At 33.2% G+C, this 25,656-nt stretch overlaps 1 protein-coding gene across 2 annotated transcripts in view; it reads right to left on the minus strand.

The window, feature by feature from the left end:
* Nucleotides 1-25,656, minus strand: part of SLC9C1 (solute carrier family 9 member C1) — a 72,533-nt gene that overhangs the window by 34,169 nt on the left and 12,708 nt on the right. For both annotated transcript variants that reach the window (XM_031959656.1, XM_031959655.1), the window contains exons 6-16: nt 24,243-24,408; nt 23,171-23,299; nt 14,942-15,103; nt 12,135-12,234; nt 10,740-10,883; nt 9,268-9,442; nt 7,727-7,808; nt 5,331-5,497; nt 3,976-4,101; nt 2,782-2,879; nt 1,248-1,385 (exon numbers count right to left, since the gene is read on the minus strand). In XM_031959656.1, coding sequence (XP_031815516.1) covers nt 1,248-1,385; nt 2,782-2,879; nt 3,976-4,101; nt 5,331-5,497; nt 7,727-7,808; nt 9,268-9,442; nt 10,740-10,883; nt 12,135-12,234; nt 14,942-15,103; nt 23,171-23,299; nt 24,243-24,408 — 1,487 coding nt within the window. The remainder of the gene's footprint in view (nt 1-1,247; nt 1,386-2,781; nt 2,880-3,975; nt 4,102-5,330; nt 5,498-7,726; nt 7,809-9,267; nt 9,443-10,739; nt 10,884-12,134; nt 12,235-14,941; nt 15,104-23,170; nt 23,300-24,242; nt 24,409-25,656) is intronic.

Consider the following 25,656-nt stretch of genomic DNA (forward strand, 5'->3'; position numbering starts at 1 on the left):
TGTATGGCTTTTCTGGCTTCCTTTACTCATAGCTAAAGTTCCACTCTCTTCAAGAAACCTTTACCAATCTCCCTTAATGCTAGTACCTTCTCAATGATAATCTCCAATTTATTCTATATATAGCTTATTTCTATAAAGTCATTTGCATGTTTTCTCCTCTGTAGGAAGAGCAAGAACTGTTTTTTGCCTTTCTTTCCCCTGTGATTAGCCCAATGCCAATAGACATTTAGTAATAAATAAGAATCACATAACTCACTGATTCTTGCCCTTCCACTCTTCCTATAATCTAGTGTTGACACCTTTGCATTACAAATCATATTTATCCCATACTCCTCTTAAAAATTCTTAACTTGTTATTTTGTTTGTTTTATGGAATTTTTGGTGGTTTGGTAAAGTCTACTAACCCCTAAGAATAATATTTTAAAATGCATAATTAAAATGAAATACATAGGATTATAAAGAAAATAGATTATAGTGAAATATATAATCAAAATCATCATGTCCATAGGTTCCAGGTTATGAAATATGCCTTAGAATAAAAGCAAACAATAAAATAATGTAGTATTTTGCAGTAAAATTTTGATAAAAATTTTTTTAAAGATAAATGGATTAAAATAAATTAGAGTAGGCATGCAATTAAATAACATGCTAGATAAATAAAGAAAAATATATTATGTGACCTAATAAATGAAAAAAATTTAAATGTTATCCATTAGTTTAATATTTTAGACTTAATCTATAACTAGATTTCCTTTTGCAAATTGACAGAAGGACTAAAGTCAAAGAGTGACTTATGCTCATCCTTCTGTAGTTTTTAAAATTTATTTTCTACTTTTAAAACTTAGCTTTAAGGGAGAAGTTTAGTGGGAGGGAAATAAACTAATACCTAGAACTCTGTTTCTACCACCAATTGCAGCAATTGTTAAAAATTTGTGGATCAAAGTAGTTGAGTTTACAAAAGCTTTCAGCTTGTTTCCATTTCAGAGAGACAGCATGAAATGTGGAAACAATTTAGAATTTGAAGCCCCAACACTGGGTTCAAATTTTGAGTGCCAGTAGTTATTATCTAGGTAATCATTTTTACTATCTAGATCAGAAGAAAGATACTTTGTCAGTTCTAATGCATTATGGAAATGATTTATCATTAAAGACATGGCTATCTTTAATAATCATTATTCTGTATTACTATACTATAAATAAGGAATCAGAACTTAAAAACTTAGAAAAGTTTGCATAATTATATTTACAGTAGAGCTGTGTAGTATTTTGTTGGTGCTCCTTTTTCTTTTTTACTGTTATAAATCCAATTTAGTAATATACTTCTGAAGAAACTAAAAAATCTTTTTTTTTCCACATATGCCTGTATTGTCTGAAAACTCATAAATCTGAAATAAAAAAGAAAGAAAATAAATTGTAAATGTATTTCTGGGATATATTGACTGCAAATCCATTAGAAAACCAATCTTATTTCCTGCCTAGACAGATCATAATGAATGATCTATAGTGATTGTTGGAATAGTTGAGAGGAAAATGGGGGGAAAATGGCCTAAATCTTTTGACAAGTACTAGTTTTGTAGTGACTATCAAGCTTTTGGTCACACTGCACAAAAAAGAAGTCATGAGCACTAGCTCTTAAACGATGAAGCACTCCTGATTGGCTCAGGTACAAAGAACCTTAATGATCTAAGGGGCTACAAGGCAGGAATTTGTTTTGCTTGACTATACATTTAAGTTAAAAAGGTTTTATTTTTCTTTTGATTTTATATCACCACTGAGTGGAAAGGTGAATGGGGGTTAAGGGTAGAATAAGATAGAAGAAAAGAAAGAAAGAGAAAGAAAAAAAGGAAGAGAGAGAAAGAAAGAAAGAGAGAGAAAGAAAGAGACAGAAAGAAGCAACAAAGGAAGAAGGAAAAAAGAAAGGAAGAGAGAAAAAGAGAAAAGGAGAGAAAAAGAAGGACTGATTTAGTATGCTATCATAGATTTATAGAATTAGAGGGAAATTTGAATTATCTGATTTAAATCATCCTTCCCCTTCCTTAGAATTGATTGATATTTCCCCTCAGCCTCCTCTCCCTTTTGTTTGAAGAGCTGGAGGGTAGAGTACCAAACTCTGCCAAAAGCTTACCTTTATGTAGGGTAGAAACTGGAATTTTCATTCAGTTCACTTTGCATCTATCGATTGCTCAGCTTCTCTTAACTCCAAAGAATAAGAAGCCCCTCAGAGTCTTCCTCACTTTCCTACCTTTTTTTGTTTGCTGTCTCTTACCTCTCTTCCCCCATTTGATTGTAAGCTTCTTGAGGGTAAGGACTGGATTTCCTTTATTAATTGAATCTCTAGTACTTAGCACAGAGTGGGTCCTCTGTTTATTTATTTTTCTGTCATGTCCCACTCTTTGTGACCACACTTGGAATTTTCTTGGCAAAAATAACAGATTTACCATTTCCTTCTCTAGTTGATTTTATAAATGTGGAAAGTGAGGCAAAGAGGGTTAAGTGACTTGCCAGAGTCACACAGCTAGTTAAGTAGTTGAGGTAAGATTTGAATTTTTAGATTCTTCCAAACCTGACACTCTATGTAACAGCCACAGAAAGCCCTTAATCAATGTTTATTGGATTTATTGGATTTCATTGCATTAAAAGGATTCAGCCTTCGCGGCTGTAAAGGCTGTTTTCTTTTTTCTTTATATCTCCTATGCCTAAGACAGTCTCTTGAATGTAGATGATTCTTAAGAAATATTTGTCGAATAAATGAATGAATTAAAACATTAAATAGGCACTTACTTTCCCTTTTTATCACCAAAACTCCCTGCAGCACCTATCAAGACTTTGACTGCATTTTGGGACAAAATTTCACTTGCATATTGTCTCTCATAGCTTGCCTTTAAAGAAATAGTGAAATTAATTATTATAGGGAAGGGTAATAAAGATAACATACTATTCTTTTCTTTGGGAAAGGCAATTTTATATCCAGAATAAATGCTAAAATACTTTTTTGGGGAGCTATATTTTGGACTTCATTTAGAATTCAATCTAAACCATGAGATCATATAGAGAACACCTTGATTTTGCATGCATGTATGTTAACTCAGCATTCCTGGAATTTTCTAAGTATATGCTTCTCCAACAACTACTCTCAGTGACTGTGTATAGCACATGGGAAAATATGTGGGATAGAATATTAGAAGGAAAAAAGCAACAACTAAACTAAGTCAAAGAAAAGGGATTCAAAATCTTCTGCCAGTCTCTTTTCCCTTCTTAAATTGTCTATATATTTGTTTCCATGTTATATCTTTACCCCACTCCACAATGTTATATCTTTATATCTATATATAAAATATCTTTCCATGTTATATATTTACAATAAAATGTAATAACAATGACAATAAAATGAGGGAAGATCTTGCTTCTCATTTTGTCTTTGTATATTCCCTCCACACCTAGCACAATGCCTTGAACAAAACAGATACTTAATGAATACTTGTTGATTTAGATTGGATTAGTTTGGTCAACTCTGGAGTGGTGTCTTACCTACCTTTGCTAAAAAATATAACCCTAACCCATAAATGCAAAATGAATTGAACTGGGGACATTAGATCTACTATCTAATGAGCTCACAAAAATCTAAAAGGCTTTTTATGCTGTTATGGGTAGTATGGCAGCCTATACAAGGAGCACCAAGGGGGGAAAAATGCTTTATGGATCTTGGATTTTATACAGACCAGATATATTAGGAAAAGCAGTGTTCTATAGCAGATATAATACTATGTGGTTGCTAAGATCCAAATTTGAAAAGTCTTATTCATTTTAGCACTACGTAAATGTCAACTATAATCAGATAATTGTTTAAAGTTATGTTTCCTTTCCTATATAGCCATCATGCAAAGAGACATTGAGTTGATTATAAATTAAGATTAGTCAAAGTAGGAGATCAGAGTTTTATAGAAGACAAATAGAAAGAAAACGAAAACTACTCACTATTTGTGCTGATAATAGGCGTACTCTTGCCAGTTCCATGATTTCAGTGCTAATTCTGGTGTCTCCTATTTCCGTTTGACATTTTGGACATTTGAGCTTCTGTTGCTCTGATTCTTCTTGTGTCAACTAATTACAAAAATAAAATATATTAACATAAATGCATCATTAGTATATACACCAAGTAATTAGCAAACAGGCTCTTTTCTAAAAAAGTATAGACAATGAAGAAAAAAAAAACCTTTCACCTGATTATCAAATTTATCAGATTATTTGGATATCAGAAATTCTCCAAATAGATAGGCAATGGTCTAGTTTATAGATAGATTTGGTTTTAGAGAGCCAGTTATTTTTCTAAACTGTATTCTGAAGTCCTTAGATTTGGGTTATAGATTTGGGTTAAATTTGGGTCTGAGTGGGACCACTCAGAAATTCCCAAGGGCTTTATTCCCACTGACAGTTTCACTAAATTGGGATTAGATTTATCAAAAAGTAGATAAATTGGTTTTGACTAACTCCCAGTGGAGTGTGAATCACTGCTAAATGATCATAATAGTATTTCCATCCCATCTCTGGAACACATTTTCATCTTATAGCCTCTCTCCAGCTAACACTAGGAACATGAAATAATTTCATCCCATTCCACTGTAGTAGATTCTGCTGTTAGGTAATTTTGCATGCATGTTAGTAACTCAACATTCCTGGAATTTTCTAAATATATATTTCTCCAACATCTACTCTCAGTGACTGTGTATGACACATGGAAAAGTGTGTGGGATGGAATATTAAAAAGAAAAAAGCAACAAGTAGATTGAGTCAAAGAAAAGGGACCCAAAGCCTTCTCCTGTCAGTATCTTTTTCCTTTTTAAATTTTCTATATATTTGTTTCCATGTTATATCTTTACTGCACCCCTCAATGTTATTGCTCTTAATGTATTAGGGGCAGATGCTATTAGGTAAGATGATAACAAATATTATGACAGCATTCTCCATAGTATCTAATATAGTAGGTTGGGATGGAAAGACTTCTTGTTCCTTAAATAGGTATCTAAAACTCCAATGGATACAAATCAGAGCCAATGTTTTTCCTATTGTTCTAATAATAATGATATTGATAATGACAACAAACCAGTATTCATACACCTTATCACAAATACTGTTATTTCATTTGTCCTCACACCCATCCTAGAAGGTAGGAACCCATTCTGTATTTAGTGTTCAACATTAGAAAATTATGGTAACTTGTATCTTAAAGATCAAGAATTGTGAATTTTTATTGATTCATTTCACAAATCATATTTGCTTAAGACTGATCACATCAAACTCTGTAGGGAAGACAATATAGATTAATTGCTCACCTTATAAGGATTTTGAAATGTAGTTTTTTTTTCAACCCAAGTCCAATCTGCATTGGCAAGATCTCTGTCAAATCTTAAAGCTGTGGCTGCAGACTTGGTTATTTCTTGAAAATGTTGAACTGTGTAATAGAGTGACTTGCGTTTTGTTAATGTAATATCACGGAGACCTATCAAACAAATAAGTCTTTAAATTGTGGAAGATCTGGTCTCTTTATGTAGATTTATATGATTTCTACTCATTTTATTTTTAATGTCTTCCTAAGAAATATTAATGGAAACGAAAAGTGAGAGACTCAAATAAGCCAGTTTTATGGTGAGAACAATTTAGAACTCAAATTATTTCCTTCTATATTTGCTTTTATTTGGAAGAATAAAAAGCAGAGTCAGAATGCTTGCGAACAAAATTACCCATACTCCTTTGTTATCAGCAAGAGTTCCATATAATATAGAGTTGTTGTCTGCCAAACTAAAAGCTCTTTTTGTTCTAACTCTCTGTTTTGGTTCAGTTTGCTTTACTTTAACCTAATATATGGCCATACAAAGACAAAAGTGAGAGTCCTTTCCCTCAAAGAGTTTACATTTTACAATTAACTCCTCTCTCTATCTCCCTGTGTCTCTCTCTCACACATACATATGCATACACATGCATATGTTTATATATTGAGTATGTGTGTAGACATTCATCAAATATACATATGTGTGTGTGTGTGAAAGTTTTGAGAGGGAGAAAACTAGTAACTGGGGTAAGGGGAACAAGAAAAGTTATATATATTAGGCAACATTTGAACTGAGTCTTTAAAAATTAGAGATTCCAAGAGGTAGATGTGAGTACATAGAGCATCACAAGCAAGGGGGACAGCCAATGGAAAGGTACAGAGAAGGGAAACAAAATAAAATTTATGCAGAACAACAAAGGTCAGTATAGTTGGACTATAGAGGGCATGGAAAGAAGTGGTGTGTAAGATTAGAAAGATGAGGAGGCAGGTTAGGAGAAAATTTGAATGCTAAGCCAAGGAATCCATACTCATCCTAGAGGTAATAAAAAGTCACTGTATGGGGAGTTGGGGGTAGGGTTGTGATGTGGTCAGAATTTCCATTTAGGAAAACCCCTTTGGTGGTTTTGTGGAAGATGGATGGATAATTTATTATATATAGCCAATCCTAATGTCTTGCCAAAATCCTAGTGGTCTTCTGGATATCTTTACTTAAATGATTAGTCAGCACCTCAAACTCAGCATTGGTAAAGTAGAATCCATTGTCTCTTCATTTCCTGAACCTACCCCCTTTCTACACTTTTAAAAAGTTTCTCCTGAGAGTCTTGCCATTCATTCTTTCAGTTAGCCAAGTACAAAACTAAGTACATGTAATACCACCCTACTCTTTCTTTTCTCTTATCTCCTCCATATCCAACATTTACCCAGATATCTCAAGTTCTTTATTTTCATTTATTTAATTTATATTTATTCATCCAAGTGCCACCATAACACATGTAAAACCCAACACATGTAAGGTCTTTTCTATTCTACTTCTTCTCTTATACAATTTTTAATTCTTTCTCTATCCTCAAATGATCTTTCCCATAAAATGTGTCCTGATAGTAAATTGTTTTCATTTTTATCCCTGTATCCTATTTGTACACAATGTTTGTTGATCTGATTTAACAAGTTGTTTATAAATAGTGGAGGAAAACAGTTCAAATTTTATATCATATACTTAATCAAGCCATTTAACTCCTTTCAATCTCAGTTTTCTTGCCTATAAAATGAAGTTGAATTCAAACACCTTGATGATCCCTTCCAGGTCTACTTCTATGATCTTAAGTTTATGATTGATCCATCACATGTTACATTTTGTTCACATTTAGTTTTAATTTTCTCACTAGTATACTTCATTTTACTATCATTGCCTTTTTTACCTCTTCTAGTTTTAGTAGTTATATACAGACTTACTGTTTAGAAGTTTTGCTTTGTTTCTGTTGTTTGTACTAATTACCTCTTATAAGCCAAAGTGAATGAGGCATTTAAAAACTCATTAAATAGACTAGAGAAGACAAAGGAGTGAGGACAAATACCTTAATTGACTTTGACGTGAATTATCTATATTTCCCACTTAGTTCCCATTTCTCCTTCTATCTATGTAGAATTATATTCATTTGACATGTACTTATTTGGGTTCATGAGGATCAATTTTTAGCTTAAGTAGCAGAAGCCATTTGGGGATAGCTACCTAGGATCCTTTTCATTGATCTGCTGTATGGTCTTGAGCTTTTGGTCATTTGATGTCTCTTGATTTCCTCATATGTAAAATAGGTTTTATTATACAGATAATCTGTACCCTCTCTTTTCTTAGATTCTTTGACTATTTTTTTTTACCTACACAATATTAATATGACTTACCTAAATGGATAACTGCTCGAGGTAATGTCATTGAATTTATCAACAAAGTAATTAAACATAATGTCACTCCATGAAGTAAGATCTAGAATAGAAAAACAAACAAACAAACAAACAAACAAACAAACAAAAAAGAAATCTCTGGTACTTTACATATTATGTTTTTAACAATGTAAAATTTAAATTATTTTTACCTAGTTTATAATCCAGTACACAAGTACATGATTCCACTTTAGTGGATAGGCAATTTTCCTTAATATTATATGTGATATATGGTTATTCTGCTATTCTTTTCCTTGCTTCCACAGCCATCTCTCCTTTGTGTCTTCAGGTGCTGTGCATCTATGTCATAAAGATCACCTAACTCAGGAAAAGAAGAGCGTATGGGAGAGAGATCCAGCTAGGTTCCATTGGCCTGTAAATTCTCTTTTCTGCTTCTTCTTCTACTCTTCAGGAAAATATTTTAGATTTTTAGTTCTACATTGTTCTTGTCTCCATTTCTTTTCTTTTATTTTTTTTTCAGTTTCAATAGTACTTTATTTTTCCAAATATTATAAAGATAGTTTTCAACATTCATTTTTATAAAACTTTGTGTTCTAAATTTTTGTCCCATCCCCAAAACAGCAAACAATCTGATAAGGTTAAATATGTGCTGTCCTTTTAACCATATTTCCATATTTATCATGTTGTGCAAGAAAAATACCAACAGGAAAAAAAAAACAAAGAAAAAAACAAAAAGGTGAAAATACTATGCTTTGATCCACATTCAGTCTCTAATTCTCTTTCTGCATGTAATTTGCATTTTCTTTCCAAGTCTATTAGAACTGCCTTGATTCACGACATTGTTGAAAAAAATGCTAAGTTCATCATAGCTGATCATCATACCATCTTGTTATTGTGTACAATGTTCTCCTAATTCTGCTCACTTTACTCAGCATCAATTCATTTAGGTTTTTCTGAAATCAACCTGACCATCATTTTTATAGAACAACAATATTCCATTACATGCATATACTATAACTTATTTAGATATTTGCCAAGGGGCACCCACTCAATTTCCAGTTCTTTGCCACTACAAAAAAAAAAAAAAAAAAAAAAAAAAAAAAAAAGGCTGCTACAAATATATTTGCACATGTGGGTTCTTTTCTTTTATTGTCTCTTTGGGATACAGGCCCAGGAGTGGCAGGAGTGGCAGTGCTGGATCAAAGTGTATATGCAATTTTATAGCCTTTTATTGCTTCCATTTCGTATACTTCACGATAAAACTCCTTGCAGACATGCACTAAAAACTTCTAATCTCAATCTAGATGTTATCCTTATTTTAAAAAGGTCAGTTTAGAAAAAGGGGGGAATGATCCAATGTGAAACTAAAATAAAAAGCATTTAAAAGTTTAGCATCATATGGCACAGTTAGAAAAAAAAAGACTACACAAGGAGTCAAGAGTTCTGAATGCCCACAGCAATAAAATCATAGATCCTTGAAATACTGAAATAAGATGAAAGAAAAAATTTTTCAAAACTCCCAAAACTACAATTTTCTTTACCTGGGACTTTTCCCTTTCTGATCCAATGCTATTAACAGAATAAGATAGTGTAAGAGCCATGTTTATGTTAAACAGCCCCCTCATTTCGCTCCAGACCATTGTAAATGCCCAACGCCAGGTAAATCCATAGCCAAGCCGATTCAAAACAGGGCTCAGTATCAGAAAGACCAGAATTCTGAAAGAATTAAGAAACATTACTTCTTGTTAGTTGTTAGATTCATTGTATTCCATGAGAATTTCCAGCTTTCAGAGCAATGCTCTGCTCATTAAGCAAACCATTCTTAGGAACCAGCAGTTATTACTGAATGATATTAAACCAGGGCAATGGCAAAGTCAGGGTTCAACTCTGAATGGTATCTCCGAACCCTAGTCAGGATTGATCTGTTATAGTTGGTAAGCTGACCATGATTTTGAAACTTGATCTTGAAACTCAGTGTACTCTGCTTGATCATTCACCTTTAAAGTTTTTAGTGGTTTGAGCCTACTTTTTGTGACTTGGGGATGTGTGACCTTGAGCCATACTTGCCGTCACTGGGTCAAGGCAGGTCACAGACTCCTACATCATGGTATCTCCGAACCCTAGTCAGGATTGATCTGTTATAGTTGGTAAGCTGACCATGATTTTGAAACTTGATCTTGAAATTCAGTGTACTCTGCTTGATCATTCACCTTTAAAGTTTTTAGTGGTTTGAGCCTACTTTTTGTGACTTGGGGATGTGTGACCTTGAGCCATACTTGCCGTCACTGGGTCAAGGCAGGTCACAGACTCCTACATCATAGGTGAACAGATATGAATTGGATCTTAGCAAGTAACTGGTTCAGACTATTGCATTATAGAGAAGGAAACAAAGAACTAATCCTAGTAAACTTCTCAAAATGTTGGCTTCTGTGTAGCCTGGAAAGCAGGGTTCCTTAATTGGAACCCCTTTATTTTACATGATTTTGGGGGGGGGGAAGAGAAGAAATCAATGCCATATGATTTGGACTCAAATGGGTCCAATTAGTAGCCTAAAATGAAAGCTTAAAATTCCTAGATGCCCAAATATCAAAAAAGACAACAGAATAAAGAAAGCATCTTTTTGATGTGGTTGATATGGAACTATTTTGCTTCACTATTTTTGTGATATAAGAATTTCTTTTTTCTTTCCCTCTTTTGCCTTTCTTTCTCTTTTTCTCCTTCTTTCTTTCTTTCTGTATCTTTGGCCAGATTTGAATTCAGGAATATGAGTCTTCCTGACATTCTATCCACTATTCCTAGATGTCTTTAATAAGAGTTTAATTGATTGATGAATTCATAATTCATGTTTCCATTGGGCTGAAATAAATTGCTATATTTTACATAATTCTAACTTCTAATATCATAAATTCAAATATATAGAAGAACTTCTGAGGATTCCTTATTCATGCTAATGAGAATACTATGTTAGAGAGAAATGAAACTATAATTGCTCATTAGTTACAATCAGTCATACCTTATGACAATCAATGTAAAGTAGAGATGTACGGCATAATATATATCCGAGAATGATATACGTAAGTAGACACGTGCAGGAATCAGCATTCCAACAAAGGTAAATATCATCAGAGAAGCAAAAAATCTGATACTTTTCCAAAATCTGTGTTTTCAAAAAATACATATGTTTTAAAATTTAGGCTTTTTCAATGTATTTAAAATTTACATGCTACTTGAATCAGTATCACATGTTTCTAGCTCAAATTGAAAAAATATATAAATACTAATGTATAGGACAGATTAGAACTGAAACATTATAGGAACTGGATTCACTGTGGCCTCTCTAGGTATCCCAGAAGTACCAGTCTACCTTGTGGGGTATTCCTATGTATGACTCTCACAAAAGCAAAATCTAAAACTTTTGCCATTGTATCTGGTATTTATTACACAAGATGTTCCATGTTGTAGTTCCATATTCCCAGTTGACTTTGTGATGGCATAAGCATTTAAGGTATCTCTTCAATCTACAGGGAAGTAAATTTCATTATTTCCCAATTCCAGATTCTGCTTTGGAACTAATAGCCTCTGATGACCACATGCAACTAAATTTCCATATATTTCTTTAAAAGAAAACTCTAGAGCTGAAACCATTTCATGAGAAAATGTTTGCCTATATTCTTAGTCCTATATTTTCCTTAAATATTCTTTTTCCAAGACATTTTCATGGTGGCATAGAGGTTGCTTCCAGTTCATCAGGAATATAACTTGGGATATAACATATTCAACATTCACAAAAATAAATCCTTTAAAAACATTAAAAAGGAAAGATTTGACTTAATGAGTTGTTTCTAAAAAAGAACAATGGATCTAGAAGATAATTAGAAAAACAGTAGCAATTATCCTAATATATTAGTCCTATTATTTAGAATTATATCCAGTGCGACTTTATTCATCCAGTAAATTTTAGTTAATTGCCAAATGCCAAAAATAATAATAATAATAATAATATAGCCAAACAGCATTATCTTTCTTGTACATATGAACTTAAAGTCTTTGATAGTTAAGTCAGCTACTCTCTTGCAATTACTTTTCTCCAAATTGTGACAGTTCTCCAGAATCACAATGATCTTGGTGTTCACTTTAACTTTTTACTTTGCAAGAATTGGCAAGCTACCATCCGGGCTGAATCATGACAATAGCTATCTATTTTGGACCATTCCTAGTTAAGAATTGTTTCTACATTTTAAATAAAAGGGTTTTTTTGTGTTTAAAACGTAAAATCAATTTTAGCTATCAGGTTCACAAAAATAGTTGGAGGGCCAGATATGGTCCTCAAGTATAGTTTGCAAATCACTTTTACATAATTCAGAGTTACAGATTTGTGAAATTTTATGAAGATATAACAGCTACTCACTTGAGAAGGAATAGCTCAGCTTCTTGTTTAAAACTTGTAGAATTTAAAAGAAGAGATGACACAAACAAAGAAATAATTCCAGACATTCCACTCCATTCGGCTATTTGAAGAAGCAAACAAAAGCAAAATTAGTGTATCATTGATTTTCTCTTGCTCTCTCTCTCCCTTCTTTTTCTCCTTCCCTCTTTTTCTCTTCCCCACCTCTCTCCATATGTGTGTGTATGTGTATGTGTATATGTGTGTGTGTATTAATATTAACAATTATGTAGAGCTGCTTCTATATCAGAATACAATTATCACTTCAACACCATAGGGATTAGGGGCATAGTACTCCCACAATCAATCTGGAAAATACATATAAACTTTTTTAGCTTTCCCTTCATACCAGGGAACTCTGAGTTTTTTTCTTTTTTTTTTTTTCTTTTAAGGGATATTTATTGTAAAATTGAGTTAAGTGTTTGGTCATAGGTTCTGTGTATATTGTTGACTTTTGAGTGTAATTCACAGATTCTACAACCCCCTCCCCAATTCCAATTGCATATGCCAATTCACAAAATATTAAAAATACAATGGGAGAAGTCACAATGTGGAATGAATAATTGTAATCACATGGAATGGCTTGATAGCACAATGACCTTATGGAATTGCTAACTACTACTATCTACCTATTAAATATCTAGAACTCGAAGTCTGTAGATACATTAAATTCAACATGACTCTTAAAGAATTCATTACATTTTTACTTAAATCTTACCCTTTTCCCAACTTCTTTATTTCTGTCAATTTCTGTTCACTCTTATTCCTAACCTTAGTGTCATCCTCGAGATCCCCATCTTATCTGTTGCCAAAACCCATCAATTTTATCTTCACAAAAATCTCTTGAATATACCTCCTTCTTTCTACTAACATAGCCACCACCCTGCTGCAAACCTTTATCACCCTACAGGTGGAATACTACAATAGTTTTCTTTCTTCAAGTCTCTTCCCACACTAATTCATCCAACACTCAGGTAACAAAGTGATCTTGCTAAAGATCAGGTCTAATAAGAGCTTAAACTATATTATAAGGCATAAGACCATAATTGAAGTATATAATGGATAATTGTGATTATTTTATATTAAAATTTTCTTGTATAAATAAAACCTATTCACCCAAGAATTGAGGAAATGAAGAAAATTTGGGGAAAAAATTTACATAGTCTCTTGGATAGAATGTTATTGGCTTGGAATATTGCTGTGGTGAAGAAAATGATGAGTTGATTGATTTAGAAAAGCATGGAAAGACATGACTTAGAAAGGAAAATGCTAGCTATTTATAGAGAAGCACATGATAAGTGGAAATAAACATAATGTGGTTTTCCAAATATAAATGTATATATGAGTACATATATGTATATATTTATAGATATCTGTGTGTGTATCTACACTTAATTGAAGCCTTTGGGGGCTTTTGAGGGAGAGGAAAAATAAAAAGTAAAAATATACAGTAGAGAACAGAAGAAAACCTACAAGAAAGCAAAGAAAAGCTAGACAACTTTGAAAACAATGTGTAGTGTTTATTTTTTTATTATGTTATTATATATTTTAATGGAAATTTATTGCTTTATATTGAATCCTCTCTCATGTTCTGCTGTGTACATGACAATTTTTTTCTTTTTTTTTTTTTAATTTTGTATCTAAGTTTAACATAAACTTAAAAACTTACCAAAAAAAATTTAAGTACAGATCTGACAGTGTCCCTCCTCTGTTCAATAAACTGAAGCCATTCAGTATTACTTTTAGAGTCTAATGTCTTCTCACGCCTTTCTTAGCTACACATACTCTATAATCTAGCAATGCTAGCCTTCTTTCTGTTGCTCATATAATAAGACTCTGTTTCTAAATCTTTTCCTTTTGCCTACCTACTGCTCATGCTTGGAATATACTCCCTCTTCATTTCAGTCTTTTGGCTACTCTGACTCTCTTCAAATCCCAGTTAAAATTCACTTTTTGGAGGAAAATTTTTCTATTTCCTTCCTCCCCTTCCATCCTTCAATGCTTGTGTCTTTTCTTTTGGAATTGCCTCCCAATTACCCTGCATATGTATTTTGCACAAGCTGTTTGGCAATCTTCCTATAAGAGAACGTAAGCTCCTTAGTGGAGGAATCTTGATTTTACCTTTCTTTGTATCCCTAGTATTTAGTACACTATGTGCACAGTACATAGCAAGTGCTTAATAAATGTTTATTGAATAACTATATTTGAATTTCAGATAGTGCAGTGATTATGAGGATACAAGAGAGAAATTCTCCAAGTCACTGGGTTACACCAGGGTTTTCAAATACATGCTACATTTATAGTAGGTAATGTGGGTCCAACCCAATGGCAAATCATGGTCACTTATGATCAACTCTGCTACTAAAATAGAATTTCAGTCAATCTCAGGAAATCAGTGCTATTATTATCCTCATTTTGCATTTGAAGAAATTGAGGCAGACAGAAGTTAAGTGATCTATCTAGGGTAGCATAGTAAGCTATCATAGGGTAGCATTAGTAAATGTCTGAAGCTGGATTTGAACTCAAGTCTTTCTGATTCCAGTTTGAGTAGTCTATCCACTACATCACTTACCTTCCCTGGGAGATGATCATTGTTTCTGAAAAATTCAATCAAAACAAATCTTATTGGACAACTATAAAATGACTACTATGTTCAGAGCAAGGACCAAAATGCTGAGAGACTAGCAAAGTTTAGACAAGACATGGTTCCTTCCCTCATAAAGCCCACAGTCTAACAAAATAAAGAATTAATGAATAAATTCTTTACTTACCCACATAAAAGTTGATATATACTAATGAAAAACTAAGCATTCCTTCACTGACATCATCATTAAATATATTCCTGAGCCAAAACTCTAAGATTTTGAAGTTTAAAAATCCAAAAGCTATACTTCCAAAAAATTTTTTTAAAATTTCATCCACAACACCAATACCTGCAGAAAATTGGAACAGGGAAATAAGACAGTTTAAATTCCCAAAGAAGGAGGATGAGGAGAAGGAGAAGAAAGAAGAAGAGGAAAAGGATGAAGAGAAAAAGGAGGAGGAAGAAAAGGAGGAGAAAGACAAAAAGGAACAAAAGCCTAATATCAGTTCCAGGGCCCTGAAAAGCCCTAGCACTTATTGTTACAAGGAAGCAGGGGCACTTCCAGGGTAAAGAGCAGAGGGCAGACAAGGAGAACAGTTATTTCTCCCTGGATCACATCACCTTGAAAGCAGTGCAGACCCTTAGAATTAGCTCAGAAAAAGAAGTTGCAAAACAGTCTGGAAGAGAGAGTCCACTTGGCGAGGTGAACAGAACCTAACTTTAACAAAAAGTTCAAAGACAATAAGTAGGCCCAGAAAAATGAGCTAACAACGATAGCAAAAACAACTTGACCATTAAATGCTACTATAGTGGCATGGAAGACCAGGACATAAACTCAGAAGAACTACAACGTGTAAATAGGTACAACCACATTGTCAAAGAAAAGTGCTAACTGGACATAAACCCAACAAGAATTCTTCTTTTTTTAATTATTAAAGCTTTTTATTTACAAAACATATGCATAGATAATTTTTCCATATTAACCCTTGCAAAATCTTTTGTTCCAAATCTTCCCCTTCTTCCCCCTACCCCAGCTAGGCAGCTGGCGGTAGTCCAAATACATGTTAAATATGTTAAAATATATATTAAATCCAATATATGTAAACATATTTATACAGTTATCTTGCTGCACAAGAAAAATCAGATCAAGAAGGAAGAAAAAAAACCTGAGAAAGAAAATGCAAGCAAACAACAACAGAGAGAGTGAGAATGCTATGTTGTGATCCAACTCAGTTCTCATGGTCCTCTCACTGGGCGTAGATGGCTCTCTTCATCACTGAACAAGTGGCACTGGTTTGAATCATCTCATTGTTGAAGAGAGCCATGTCCATCAGAATTGATAGTCATATAGTCTTGTTGCTGCTGTGTATAATGATCTCTTGGTTCTGCTTATTTCACTTAGCATCAATTCATTCATGTCTCCCCAGGCTTCTCTGACATCATCCTGCTGATTGTTTCTTATAGAGCAATAATATCCTATAACATTCATATACCATAAGTTATTCAGCCATTCTCCAACTGATGGGCATCCACTCTGTTTCCAGTTTCTTGCCACTATAAAAAGAGCTGCCACAAACATTTTTACACATGTGAGTTCCTTTCCCTCCTTTAAGATGTCTTTGGGATATAAGCCCAGTAGAAACACTGCTGGATTAAAGGGTATGAACAGTTTGATAACTTTTTGAGTATAGTTCTAAATTGCTCTCCAGAATGGTTGGATTCATTCACAATTCCATCAACAATGTTATTAGTGTCCCAGTTTTCCCACATCCCCATCAAATCATTATCATTTCCTGTCATCTTAGCCAATCTGACAGGTGTGTAGTAGTATCTGAGTTGTCTTAATTTGCATTTCTCTGATCAATAGTGATTTGGAGCACCTTTTCATATGACTACAAATAGTTTCAGTTTCTTCATCTGAAAATTGTTTATTTGCTTTGACCATTTATCAATTGGAGAATGGCTTGAACTATTATAAATTTGAGTCAATTCTCTATATATTTTAGAAATGAGGCCTTTATCAGAACCTTTGAATGGGTAAAAATGTTTTGCCAGTTTATTGCTTCCCTTCTAATCTTGTTTGCATTAGTTTTGTTTGTACAAAAACTTTTTAATTTAATATAATCAAAATTACCTATTTTGTGATCAATAATGATCTTTAGTTCTTCTTTGGTCACAAATTCCTTTCTCCGCCACAGATCTGAGAGGTAAACTATTCTATGTTCTTCTAATTTGTTTATAATATCATTCTTTATGTTTAGATCATAAACCCATTTTGACCTTATCTAGGTATACGGTATTAGATGTGGGTCAATGCCTACTTTGTGCCATACTAGTTTCCAATTTTCCCAGCAGTTTTTGTCAAATAGTGAATTCTTATTCCAAAAGCTGGAGTCTTTGGGTCTGTCAAATACTAGATTGCTATAGTCATTGAATATTTTGTTCTGTGAACTTAATCTATTCACTTGTAAAAGGCTGAAACTCTCAAAAGGTATGCTTGAATCAGACAACCAAGCGCTTAAGGCTAATTGCCTATTCAACAATGATTCTATTAATGTATGTTTGGAAAAAATGGCCCTTCTCACTGTTCTGCACTGGCTCAATGTTTGGTGTATACAGATAATCATAGGCAAGGATTAGAGAGTGGAGTGAGACAAGGGAGACTCACTTTGCAGCAGGATGAGGAGGAGAGAAGTTGGTGGTGAGCCTTGTGGCAGTTTGTCTCCTTCACTTCTCCCCCTAAAGATCAAGGACTTTTGACTATCCTGACTCTAGCTGATCTCGAGGCCTCCAGGGAGCTAGCCTGGACTTTACACCACTGATCAACTTCTCTATTTCTTAGCCAGTACCAAATGGTTTTGATGACTGCTGCTTTATAATGTAGTTTTAGATCTGGTACAGCTAGGCTACCTTTACTTGCTTTTCTTTTCATTAATCCCTTGAAATTCTTTACTTTGTGTTCTTCCAGATGAATTTTATTTTTTCTAAGTCAGTAAAATAGTTACTTGGGAGTTTGATTGGTGGAGCACTAAATAGATTAGTTTAGGTAGTACTGTCATCTTTATTATATTCATTTAAGTTATCCAAGAGCACTTGATATTTTTCCAATTGCTTAGATCTGATGTTATTTGTGTGGAAAATGTTTTGTAGTTTTGATCATATAGTTCCTGACTCTCTCTTGGCAGATAGATTCTCAAATATTTTATCCTATTGACAGTTATTTTAAATGAAATTTCTATTTATATCTCTTACTGTTGGATTTTGTTAGCGACATATAAAAATGCTGATGATTTATGTGGATTTATTTTGTATCCTGCAACTTTGCTAAAGTTGTAGATTACTTCTAATAGTTTTTAATTTGATTCTCTCAGGTTTTCTAAGTATACTATCATATCATCTGCAAAGAGTTATAATTTGATTTCCTCATTACCTACTCTAATTCTTTTAATTTCTTTTTTTTCTCATCGCAAAAGCTAGTATTTCTAAATCAATATCGAATAGTAATGGTGATAGTTGGCAACCTTGTTTTAACCTGATCTTATTGGGAATGGTTCCAGTTTATCCTCATTACATATGATGTTTGGTGATGGTTTTAAATTGATACTACTGACTGTTTTAAGGAAAAGTCCACTTATTCCTATACTCACTAATGTTTTTAATAGGAATGGGTGTAAGATTCTATCAAATGCTTTTTCTGCATCAAGTGAGATAATCATATGGTTTTTGTTAATTTGTTTACTGATATAGCCAATTATGCAAATAGTTTTCCTAATATTAAACCAGCCCTGTATTCTTGGTATAAATCCCACTTGGTGGTAGTGTATTATGCTAGATATGATTTTCTATAATCTCTTTCCTAATATTCTATTTAAGATTTTTGCATCACTGTTCATTAGGAAGCTAGGTCTATAATTTTCTTTCTCTGTTTTTGTCCTACCTAGTTTAGGTATCAGCACCATATCTGTGTCATAGAAGTAATTTGGCAGGAGTTCTTCATTCCCTATTTTTTTTTTTTTGAATAGTTTATATAGTATTGGAGTTAATTGTTCTTTAAATGTTTGGTAGAATTCACATGTAAATCCATCTGGTCCTAGAGGTTTATTTTTTTGTTTGTTTGTTTGTTTGTTTTGTTTTGTTTTTTGGCAGTTGATTAATGGCTTGTTCTATTTCTTTTTCTAAAGTGGAACTATTTAAGTAATTTATTTCCTCTTCTGTTAATATGGGAAATCTATATTGTTGTAGAGATTCCTCCATTTTACTTAGGTTGTCAAGTTTATTGGCATAAAGTTGATCAAAGTAACTCCTAATTATTGCTCTAATTTCTTCTTCATTAGTGGCAAGTTCTCCCTGTTCATTTTTGAAACTAACAATTTAATTTTCCTCTTTCCTTTTTCTAATCAAATTTATTAAGAGTTTATCTATTTTGTTGTTTTTTCATAGAACCAATTCTTGTTTTATTTATTAATTCAATAGTTTTTTTACTTTCAATTTTTAAATCTCTCCTTTTATTTTTAGAATTTTAAATTTAGTATTTGATTTGGGGTTTTTTAATTTGCTCTTTTTTTTTTTTTTTTGCTTTTTTAGTTGCAAGCCCAATTCATTGATCTTCTCTTTATTTTATGCAAGTAAGCCTCTAGAGATATAAAATTTAAATTTAAATTTAATTTAAATTTAATTAATTAATTATAATTATTATAATTAATATTATTACCACTTTATTTTATATATTTAAATAATTATATATATCTGGTATATTATTATATATATTTATATAATTATATATATTTAATTTTATATATTTAATATATATATTATATATTATGCAGCTAAAGTGGTAATAAATAAAGTGGTATATATTATAATTAATTAATTAATTAATTAAATTTAAATTTAAATTTAAATTTAAAAAAGTAGCTGCATCCCACAAATTTTGATATGTTGTCTCATTATTGTCATTCTCTTAGATGAAATTATTGTGTCTATGGTTAACTGTTTCACCCATTCATTCTTTAGGATGAGATTATTTAGTTTCTAATTATTTTTTTGTCTATTTACCCCTAGCTTTTTGTTGAATGTAGTTTTTATTCATTGTGATTTGAAAAGAATGCATTTACTATTACTGCTTTTCTGCATTTAATTTTGATGTCTTTATGTCCTAACATATGGTCAATTTTTGTATAGGTTCCATGAATTGTTGAGAAGAAAGTGTACTCCTTTTCTGTCTCCATTCAGTTTTTTCCAAAGATCTATCATATCTAACTTTCCCTCCCCCCTTCTTATACTTTTCCCCTACTATTTCTCTTTTCCTTCTATTTAGCCTATCCTTTCCCTTTTCCCCTTTCCCCTCCCACTTTTCTATAAGATGAGAGAAGTTTCTCAGTGAAACCAAATATTTCTAATATTTTCTCTTTGAGCCAAATCTGATGAGAGTAATATTCACACAATGTTCATCCCCCTTATTTCTTTCCCTCAATTATAATATGTTATCTATGCCTCTTCTTGAGATGTAATTTCCCTCATTTTACCACCATTTTCCTATTTTTTCCAGTACATTCCTCTTTCTACCTCTAGTTTCTTTTTATGTTATAACAGTAAAATCAGATTATATATGCACATTCTATGTATACCCATAACAGGAATACAATTCTTAAGAGTTCCTTTCTTTTTACCTTTTTATGCTGCTCTTGAGTTCTATATTTGGAGGTCAAATTTTTGTATTTAGCTTTGGTCTTTTCTTCAGAAATAAATGGAATTCACCTGTTTCCTTGAATGTTCATCTTCTTCCTTGAAAGAAAATCCTCAGTTTAGCAGGGCAATTTATTCTTGGCTGCATTCCAAGTTCTTTGACTTTCAGAGTTTCAGATTCTAGGCCCCTTGATTCTTTAAAGTAGAAGTTGCTAGGTCCTCAGTATTTGAATTGTTTCTTTCTGGCTGCTTGTAATATTTTTACCTTGGTCTAATAGTTCAGAAATTTAGCCATGATATTCCTTGGGGTTTTACTTTTGGGGTCTCTTTCAGGAGATATTTGGTGAATTCTTTCGATGATTATTTTACCTTCTGATTCTATGATATCTGGGTAGTTCTCTTTGATGATTTCCTGAAAAATAGAGTTTAGGCTCTTTTTTTTTCATCATAATTTTCAGGGAGTCCAATAATCCTTAGGTTGTTGTCTCCTAGATGTATTTTCCAGGTCAGCTGTTTTCTCAATTACTTATTTTACAATTTTTTTCTATTTTTTTCATTATTTTTGGTTTTGCTTGACTGATTCTTGTTGTCTCATTGAGTCATTTATTTCCATTTGTTCAGTTCTGAATTTTAGTGAATTATTTTCTTCATTTACTTTTTTTTTACTTCTTTTTCTGTTTGTCCAATTGAATTTGTAAATGAGTTGTTTTGTTCTATGGAATATTTTCCATTTCACAAATTCTGTTTTTTAAGGAGTTATTTTCTATTTCACAAATTCTGTTTTTCTGGGAGTTGTTTTCTTTTTCCATTTTATCAAATCTATCTTTTAATGAGTTATATATTTTTTCAAAACCCACTTGCAAAGTTTTCATTTCCTTTCCTCATTTTTCTTCTAGCTCTCTTTTAAGATATTTTAAAATTTCTTCTAGAAGAGCCTTGTGTGAGGCTCTTCTCACACATTTTGGGGCTTCATCTGGAGATGATCTGCTTTTAGTCTCCTCAGGGTTTGAAATTTGTTCTTCTCTTTCACCATAAAAACTATCTATCATCAGAGTTCACTTTATTTTTTTACTCATTTTATAAAAAAAATTAAGGTCTGCTCTTAGGAGAGTAGAGGTTTTCCAAACTTCCTTAACAAGCAGAAGTTTCTTCTATGAGTGGCCACAGGTGCACTGAGTTAATGCTGATTCACTCCTGATGCTGGGTGGGCATGGCCAGGTCCCTTGAGATTCTGGCCTTTTGGGGTTCACTATTGATCTTTTGTGTTTGTGTTGGATGTTTTCTCAATTCTCTGGTGATCTACTATCTTGCAACCAAGGCAAAGTGGCCAACACTGTGGTAGAGTCCTGTAGATTACTCTTGGTAGATTCTTCACCCTGCAGAGTCTTCATCGCTTCAGGACTCTGCGCTGCACTGGGCATCAGTGTTCAGCCTGCTTGCACTTGGCTTGCCTCCCCCTCCATTTCCCATTGAAACAGACCTTTTCTGGCAATCTTCGAAACTATCTTCTGTTGGTAATTTGTTACACTTCTACTGTTCATAGATTCTGGTGGTCCAGAGCTAATTTAGAGTCCAGATTTATTAACTGGCCTGAGGGATATAGGAGAAGATCAGAAAGAAACACGTGTCCTCTCTGCCATCTTGGTTCTGTCCCTGGAAATTACCCAACAAGAATTCTTGGATGGTTTAAAGAAAGAGATAAGAGTGGTAGAAGAATAATTGGAAAAATAAATGAGAATGATGCAAGAAAATTGTGAAAAGAGAATTAACAGCTTGACAAAAGATACACAAAAAAATGACTATAGAAAATAACATCTTAAAAACAAATTTGGTCAGAGTAAAAGAGGCACAAAATTTTCTGAAGTTCTTTTCTTCAGGAAAATAATTCCTTAAAAACTAGAGTTGGGCAAGCGGAAGCTAATAATGCCATGAGACATCAAGAAACAAGAAACAAGAATCAAAACAATGAAAAAAGTATAAGAAAATGGGAGATTTCTTTTCTGAAATGCAACTAACCTGAAAATAGATTGAGGAGAGATAATTTTAAATTATCAAACTATCTGAAAGCCATGAATTTTTGAAAAAAGACTCTAAATGTCATATTTCAAGAAATTATCAAGAAAAACTATCAAAAAAGAAAAAAAACTGATTCAATAAAAAAGAAATAGAAACTACTAATCACAACCCACAGAAGATCCTCAAAGTGAAAGGCCCCCAGAATGAAATAGCCAAATTCCAGAAAACCCCTGATGAGATAACCTGGAGTTGATAACCTGTGGAAGATCTCATGATCTGTTAAAGGTCTGTTGACAAAATGGTTATAACTGATGGACCATAACAGTTCCCTCTTTAGGAACTAACCAATCAATGTACGTCATTTCCTCATTTTATTTTCGGTGATCTCTTCAATTGTATAAATACTCCCTCAAAATTAAACAGAGGTGTCTGTGACTGGAAATTAGTTTTATATCCAGTTTCTTAGAGATGACCAGTTTTCCTATTAAATTGAAACTTTTCAGTGTTTCAGTGTCCTTTTTGCTATGCACTAAAAATTTGGAGTCACGGAGAGTTTTCAAGAAACATTGCAGAAGTGAAATCAATAGGTCATGGCAAAAGATTGAATATGGTAGAGGGGAGGAGAAGGGAAAAGGAAGATAATGGGGAGTCAAGGATGACACCTAAGTTTCAAGCCTATAAGTAGGAGGAAAGAAATGAGAAAATAATACGTTACTTAATCTTGTAGGTAAGTCTTTATGATGAAAATCAGCAATGTGTAAAGTGATCCTGAAGGTATTTTCTGCTAAAGCAGCCATCAACATGCATTCTCCTTTAATTAAATGTGTGAGGCCCTTTGAAAGACCTATGGGAAAAAAAAGAAGTTGATTTTTAAAGTGGTATGAAGTGAAGAAATGCATATTTATCAGTAACCCTCAATCTGATTACCAATTGTATGGCACATTTATTTTTGTTTGCTTCATACCCCCCTGATGCATCTTAACAAAAAAATCATTTCAAGAGAAATTGGTCAGTCACATGGAGAAGCAATTTAAGTCCAATACTGCATTTTTGACTAATTCAATTGATTTATGGTTGCTTATGGTTTTCATAAAAGTTACAACCTAAAATGATTATATCCTGAAATTATATCATGTTTAAGAGCAAAGAAATGTTTGCATGGAGCAACATAGCAATACATGGTAGTAATTGAAGTAAGAATACTAGAATCAAACTGTCAGGCTTGATCAACATAGTACAAAGTTTCTATTACATTTTTGCATCAGACTAAGTACTAAATTTGAATCCTGCACTTGCCACTGAATAAATGACTCTGTACTAATCTCTTACTTTTTCTGACACTTAGTTTCCTTGCCTATAAAATAGGAATAAATAGCTTGGGTCTGCCTGCTTTACAGAATTGTAGTGAGGCTCATATAATATAGAGTGCTTTGTAAACCAAGAAGCAATATACAGAAATGAAACAATTATTATTATTAAAATGGTTGTCTAGTAGGATATATTCAGTGCTTGCTTTGGCAGCACATATACTAAAATGATTTTTTCAATAGAGGGTTTTTGGAAATTAACCTCTTTAGCCCAAGGGCATTTTTAGAATAATTTAAGCCTTCAGCTCTACCCCAAAATTATAATCCATCCAAGCAAAAGCAATACCTTCTTTCCCTCCCTATCCCCATATTCATTGAAAAAGTAAGCTCCACCCAGCACAGAATATCAGTAGCCAAGGAAATTTAAATATACCCTGGAAGAAACTAAACAGGAAAAGAAAGGAGAAAAAAGTGACCTACCAAGGTTCCTTATAGCACTTGTAGTCAGCATGGGATCTGTACAAACAAGCATGATTGCAAATAATACTCGTGAAGTATTTTCCAAAACTAATTTATTCACAGATGTCAGATACCAGTCAACTAAGGCATAATTCAGGAAAAAGCCAGGGACTGTAAGAATGACTATCTGTGGAGACATTTCAAAAGACAAAGAACCCAGATGACCTGTATTATCTTACATTTCACTCTTATAAAAGTAGATACACAGGAAAGCAGAATGAGCATAGAGAACTAGTCTGTGTCAGGAAAATGACTTCAAATCCTGCCTCTGTCACATATTGGCTATGTGATCCTAAATAATCATAATCATTTAACTTTTCAGTGCTCTCTGGTAACTCTAAGACTCCAAGTTACTGAGCAGAGATCTATTAGCATTGTTAAAAGTTAATTTTCTCATTGGGAATTCTCTATGAAATCAAAGTTTCACATTCCCCCAAAGCGTGTGTGTGTGTGTGTGTGTGTGTGTGTGTGTGTGTGTGTGTGTGTGTTTGATTGAGAGAAGTAGGATTATGTTCTTTAAAGGAGACCTCATTTATCCTGTAGCATTTAGTAATTCACATGCAAAGAATTAACCAAAACCAAACTGATTCTCATTGGTCACCAGTAGGTCTTAGGTCAAGCCCCATGTGGTCATTGTTTGGGTCCTGATTGACTCACCTTGAATATAAATAGCAATCATTTCTTCTTTGGCCAGAAACCCAGAGAATCTTCCCCTCCCAGATTTATTTAGATTTTTTTGGGGGGGAGGGGAAATACTAGGTGAAAAAGGAGATTCTTTACCTTAGTTGCTACCCAACCTTAATCCCTGAATGGGGGCAGCCTCAATCAAACTGAGACCTGTTGGAGACCTTAGCTTAAAAATTCCAAGGTCTCCTATTGCATTCAGGTCCATCTTCTGCCCTCCTGATCTGTATCTTGCCACTGGATCCAGATGGCTCACAGCCCTCCTTCCCTTAAGTCCAATTCACTTGCTTATCTTGGGATCAGTTCCCTGATGTCCTGATCTTTTTTGAGAAGGAAGGACAAGCAACAATTCATATGCATTCAAGTCTAGGATCATATTTCCTGAAGCCCTCTGATAGTGGTAGGATTTACTCATTTTCAGTTGTGCCCAATTCTCTGTGACATCACGTGTGCTTTTTCTGGCAGGGATGAGTGGTTTGCCATTTTCTTCTCCAACTCATTGTACAGTTGAGAAACTGAGACAAACAGGATTTAATGATTTGCCCAGGATCATACTGCTAAGAAGTGTCTTAGAAAGATCTTCAGTGAATCAGATTCTAAGACCCTAAGCAATGTCAGGCCTAATAGAATCACAGAGAGGAGAAACAATTATTTTTAAGTGAGGAAGTAAAGGTATTATTTTTCTAGGAAA

This window comes from Sarcophilus harrisii, chromosome 3 (assembly GCF_902635505.1).
Source record: "Sarcophilus harrisii chromosome 3, mSarHar1.11, whole genome shotgun sequence".
Classification (NCBI taxonomy): Eukaryota; Metazoa; Chordata; class Mammalia; order Dasyuromorphia; family Dasyuridae; genus Sarcophilus; species Sarcophilus harrisii.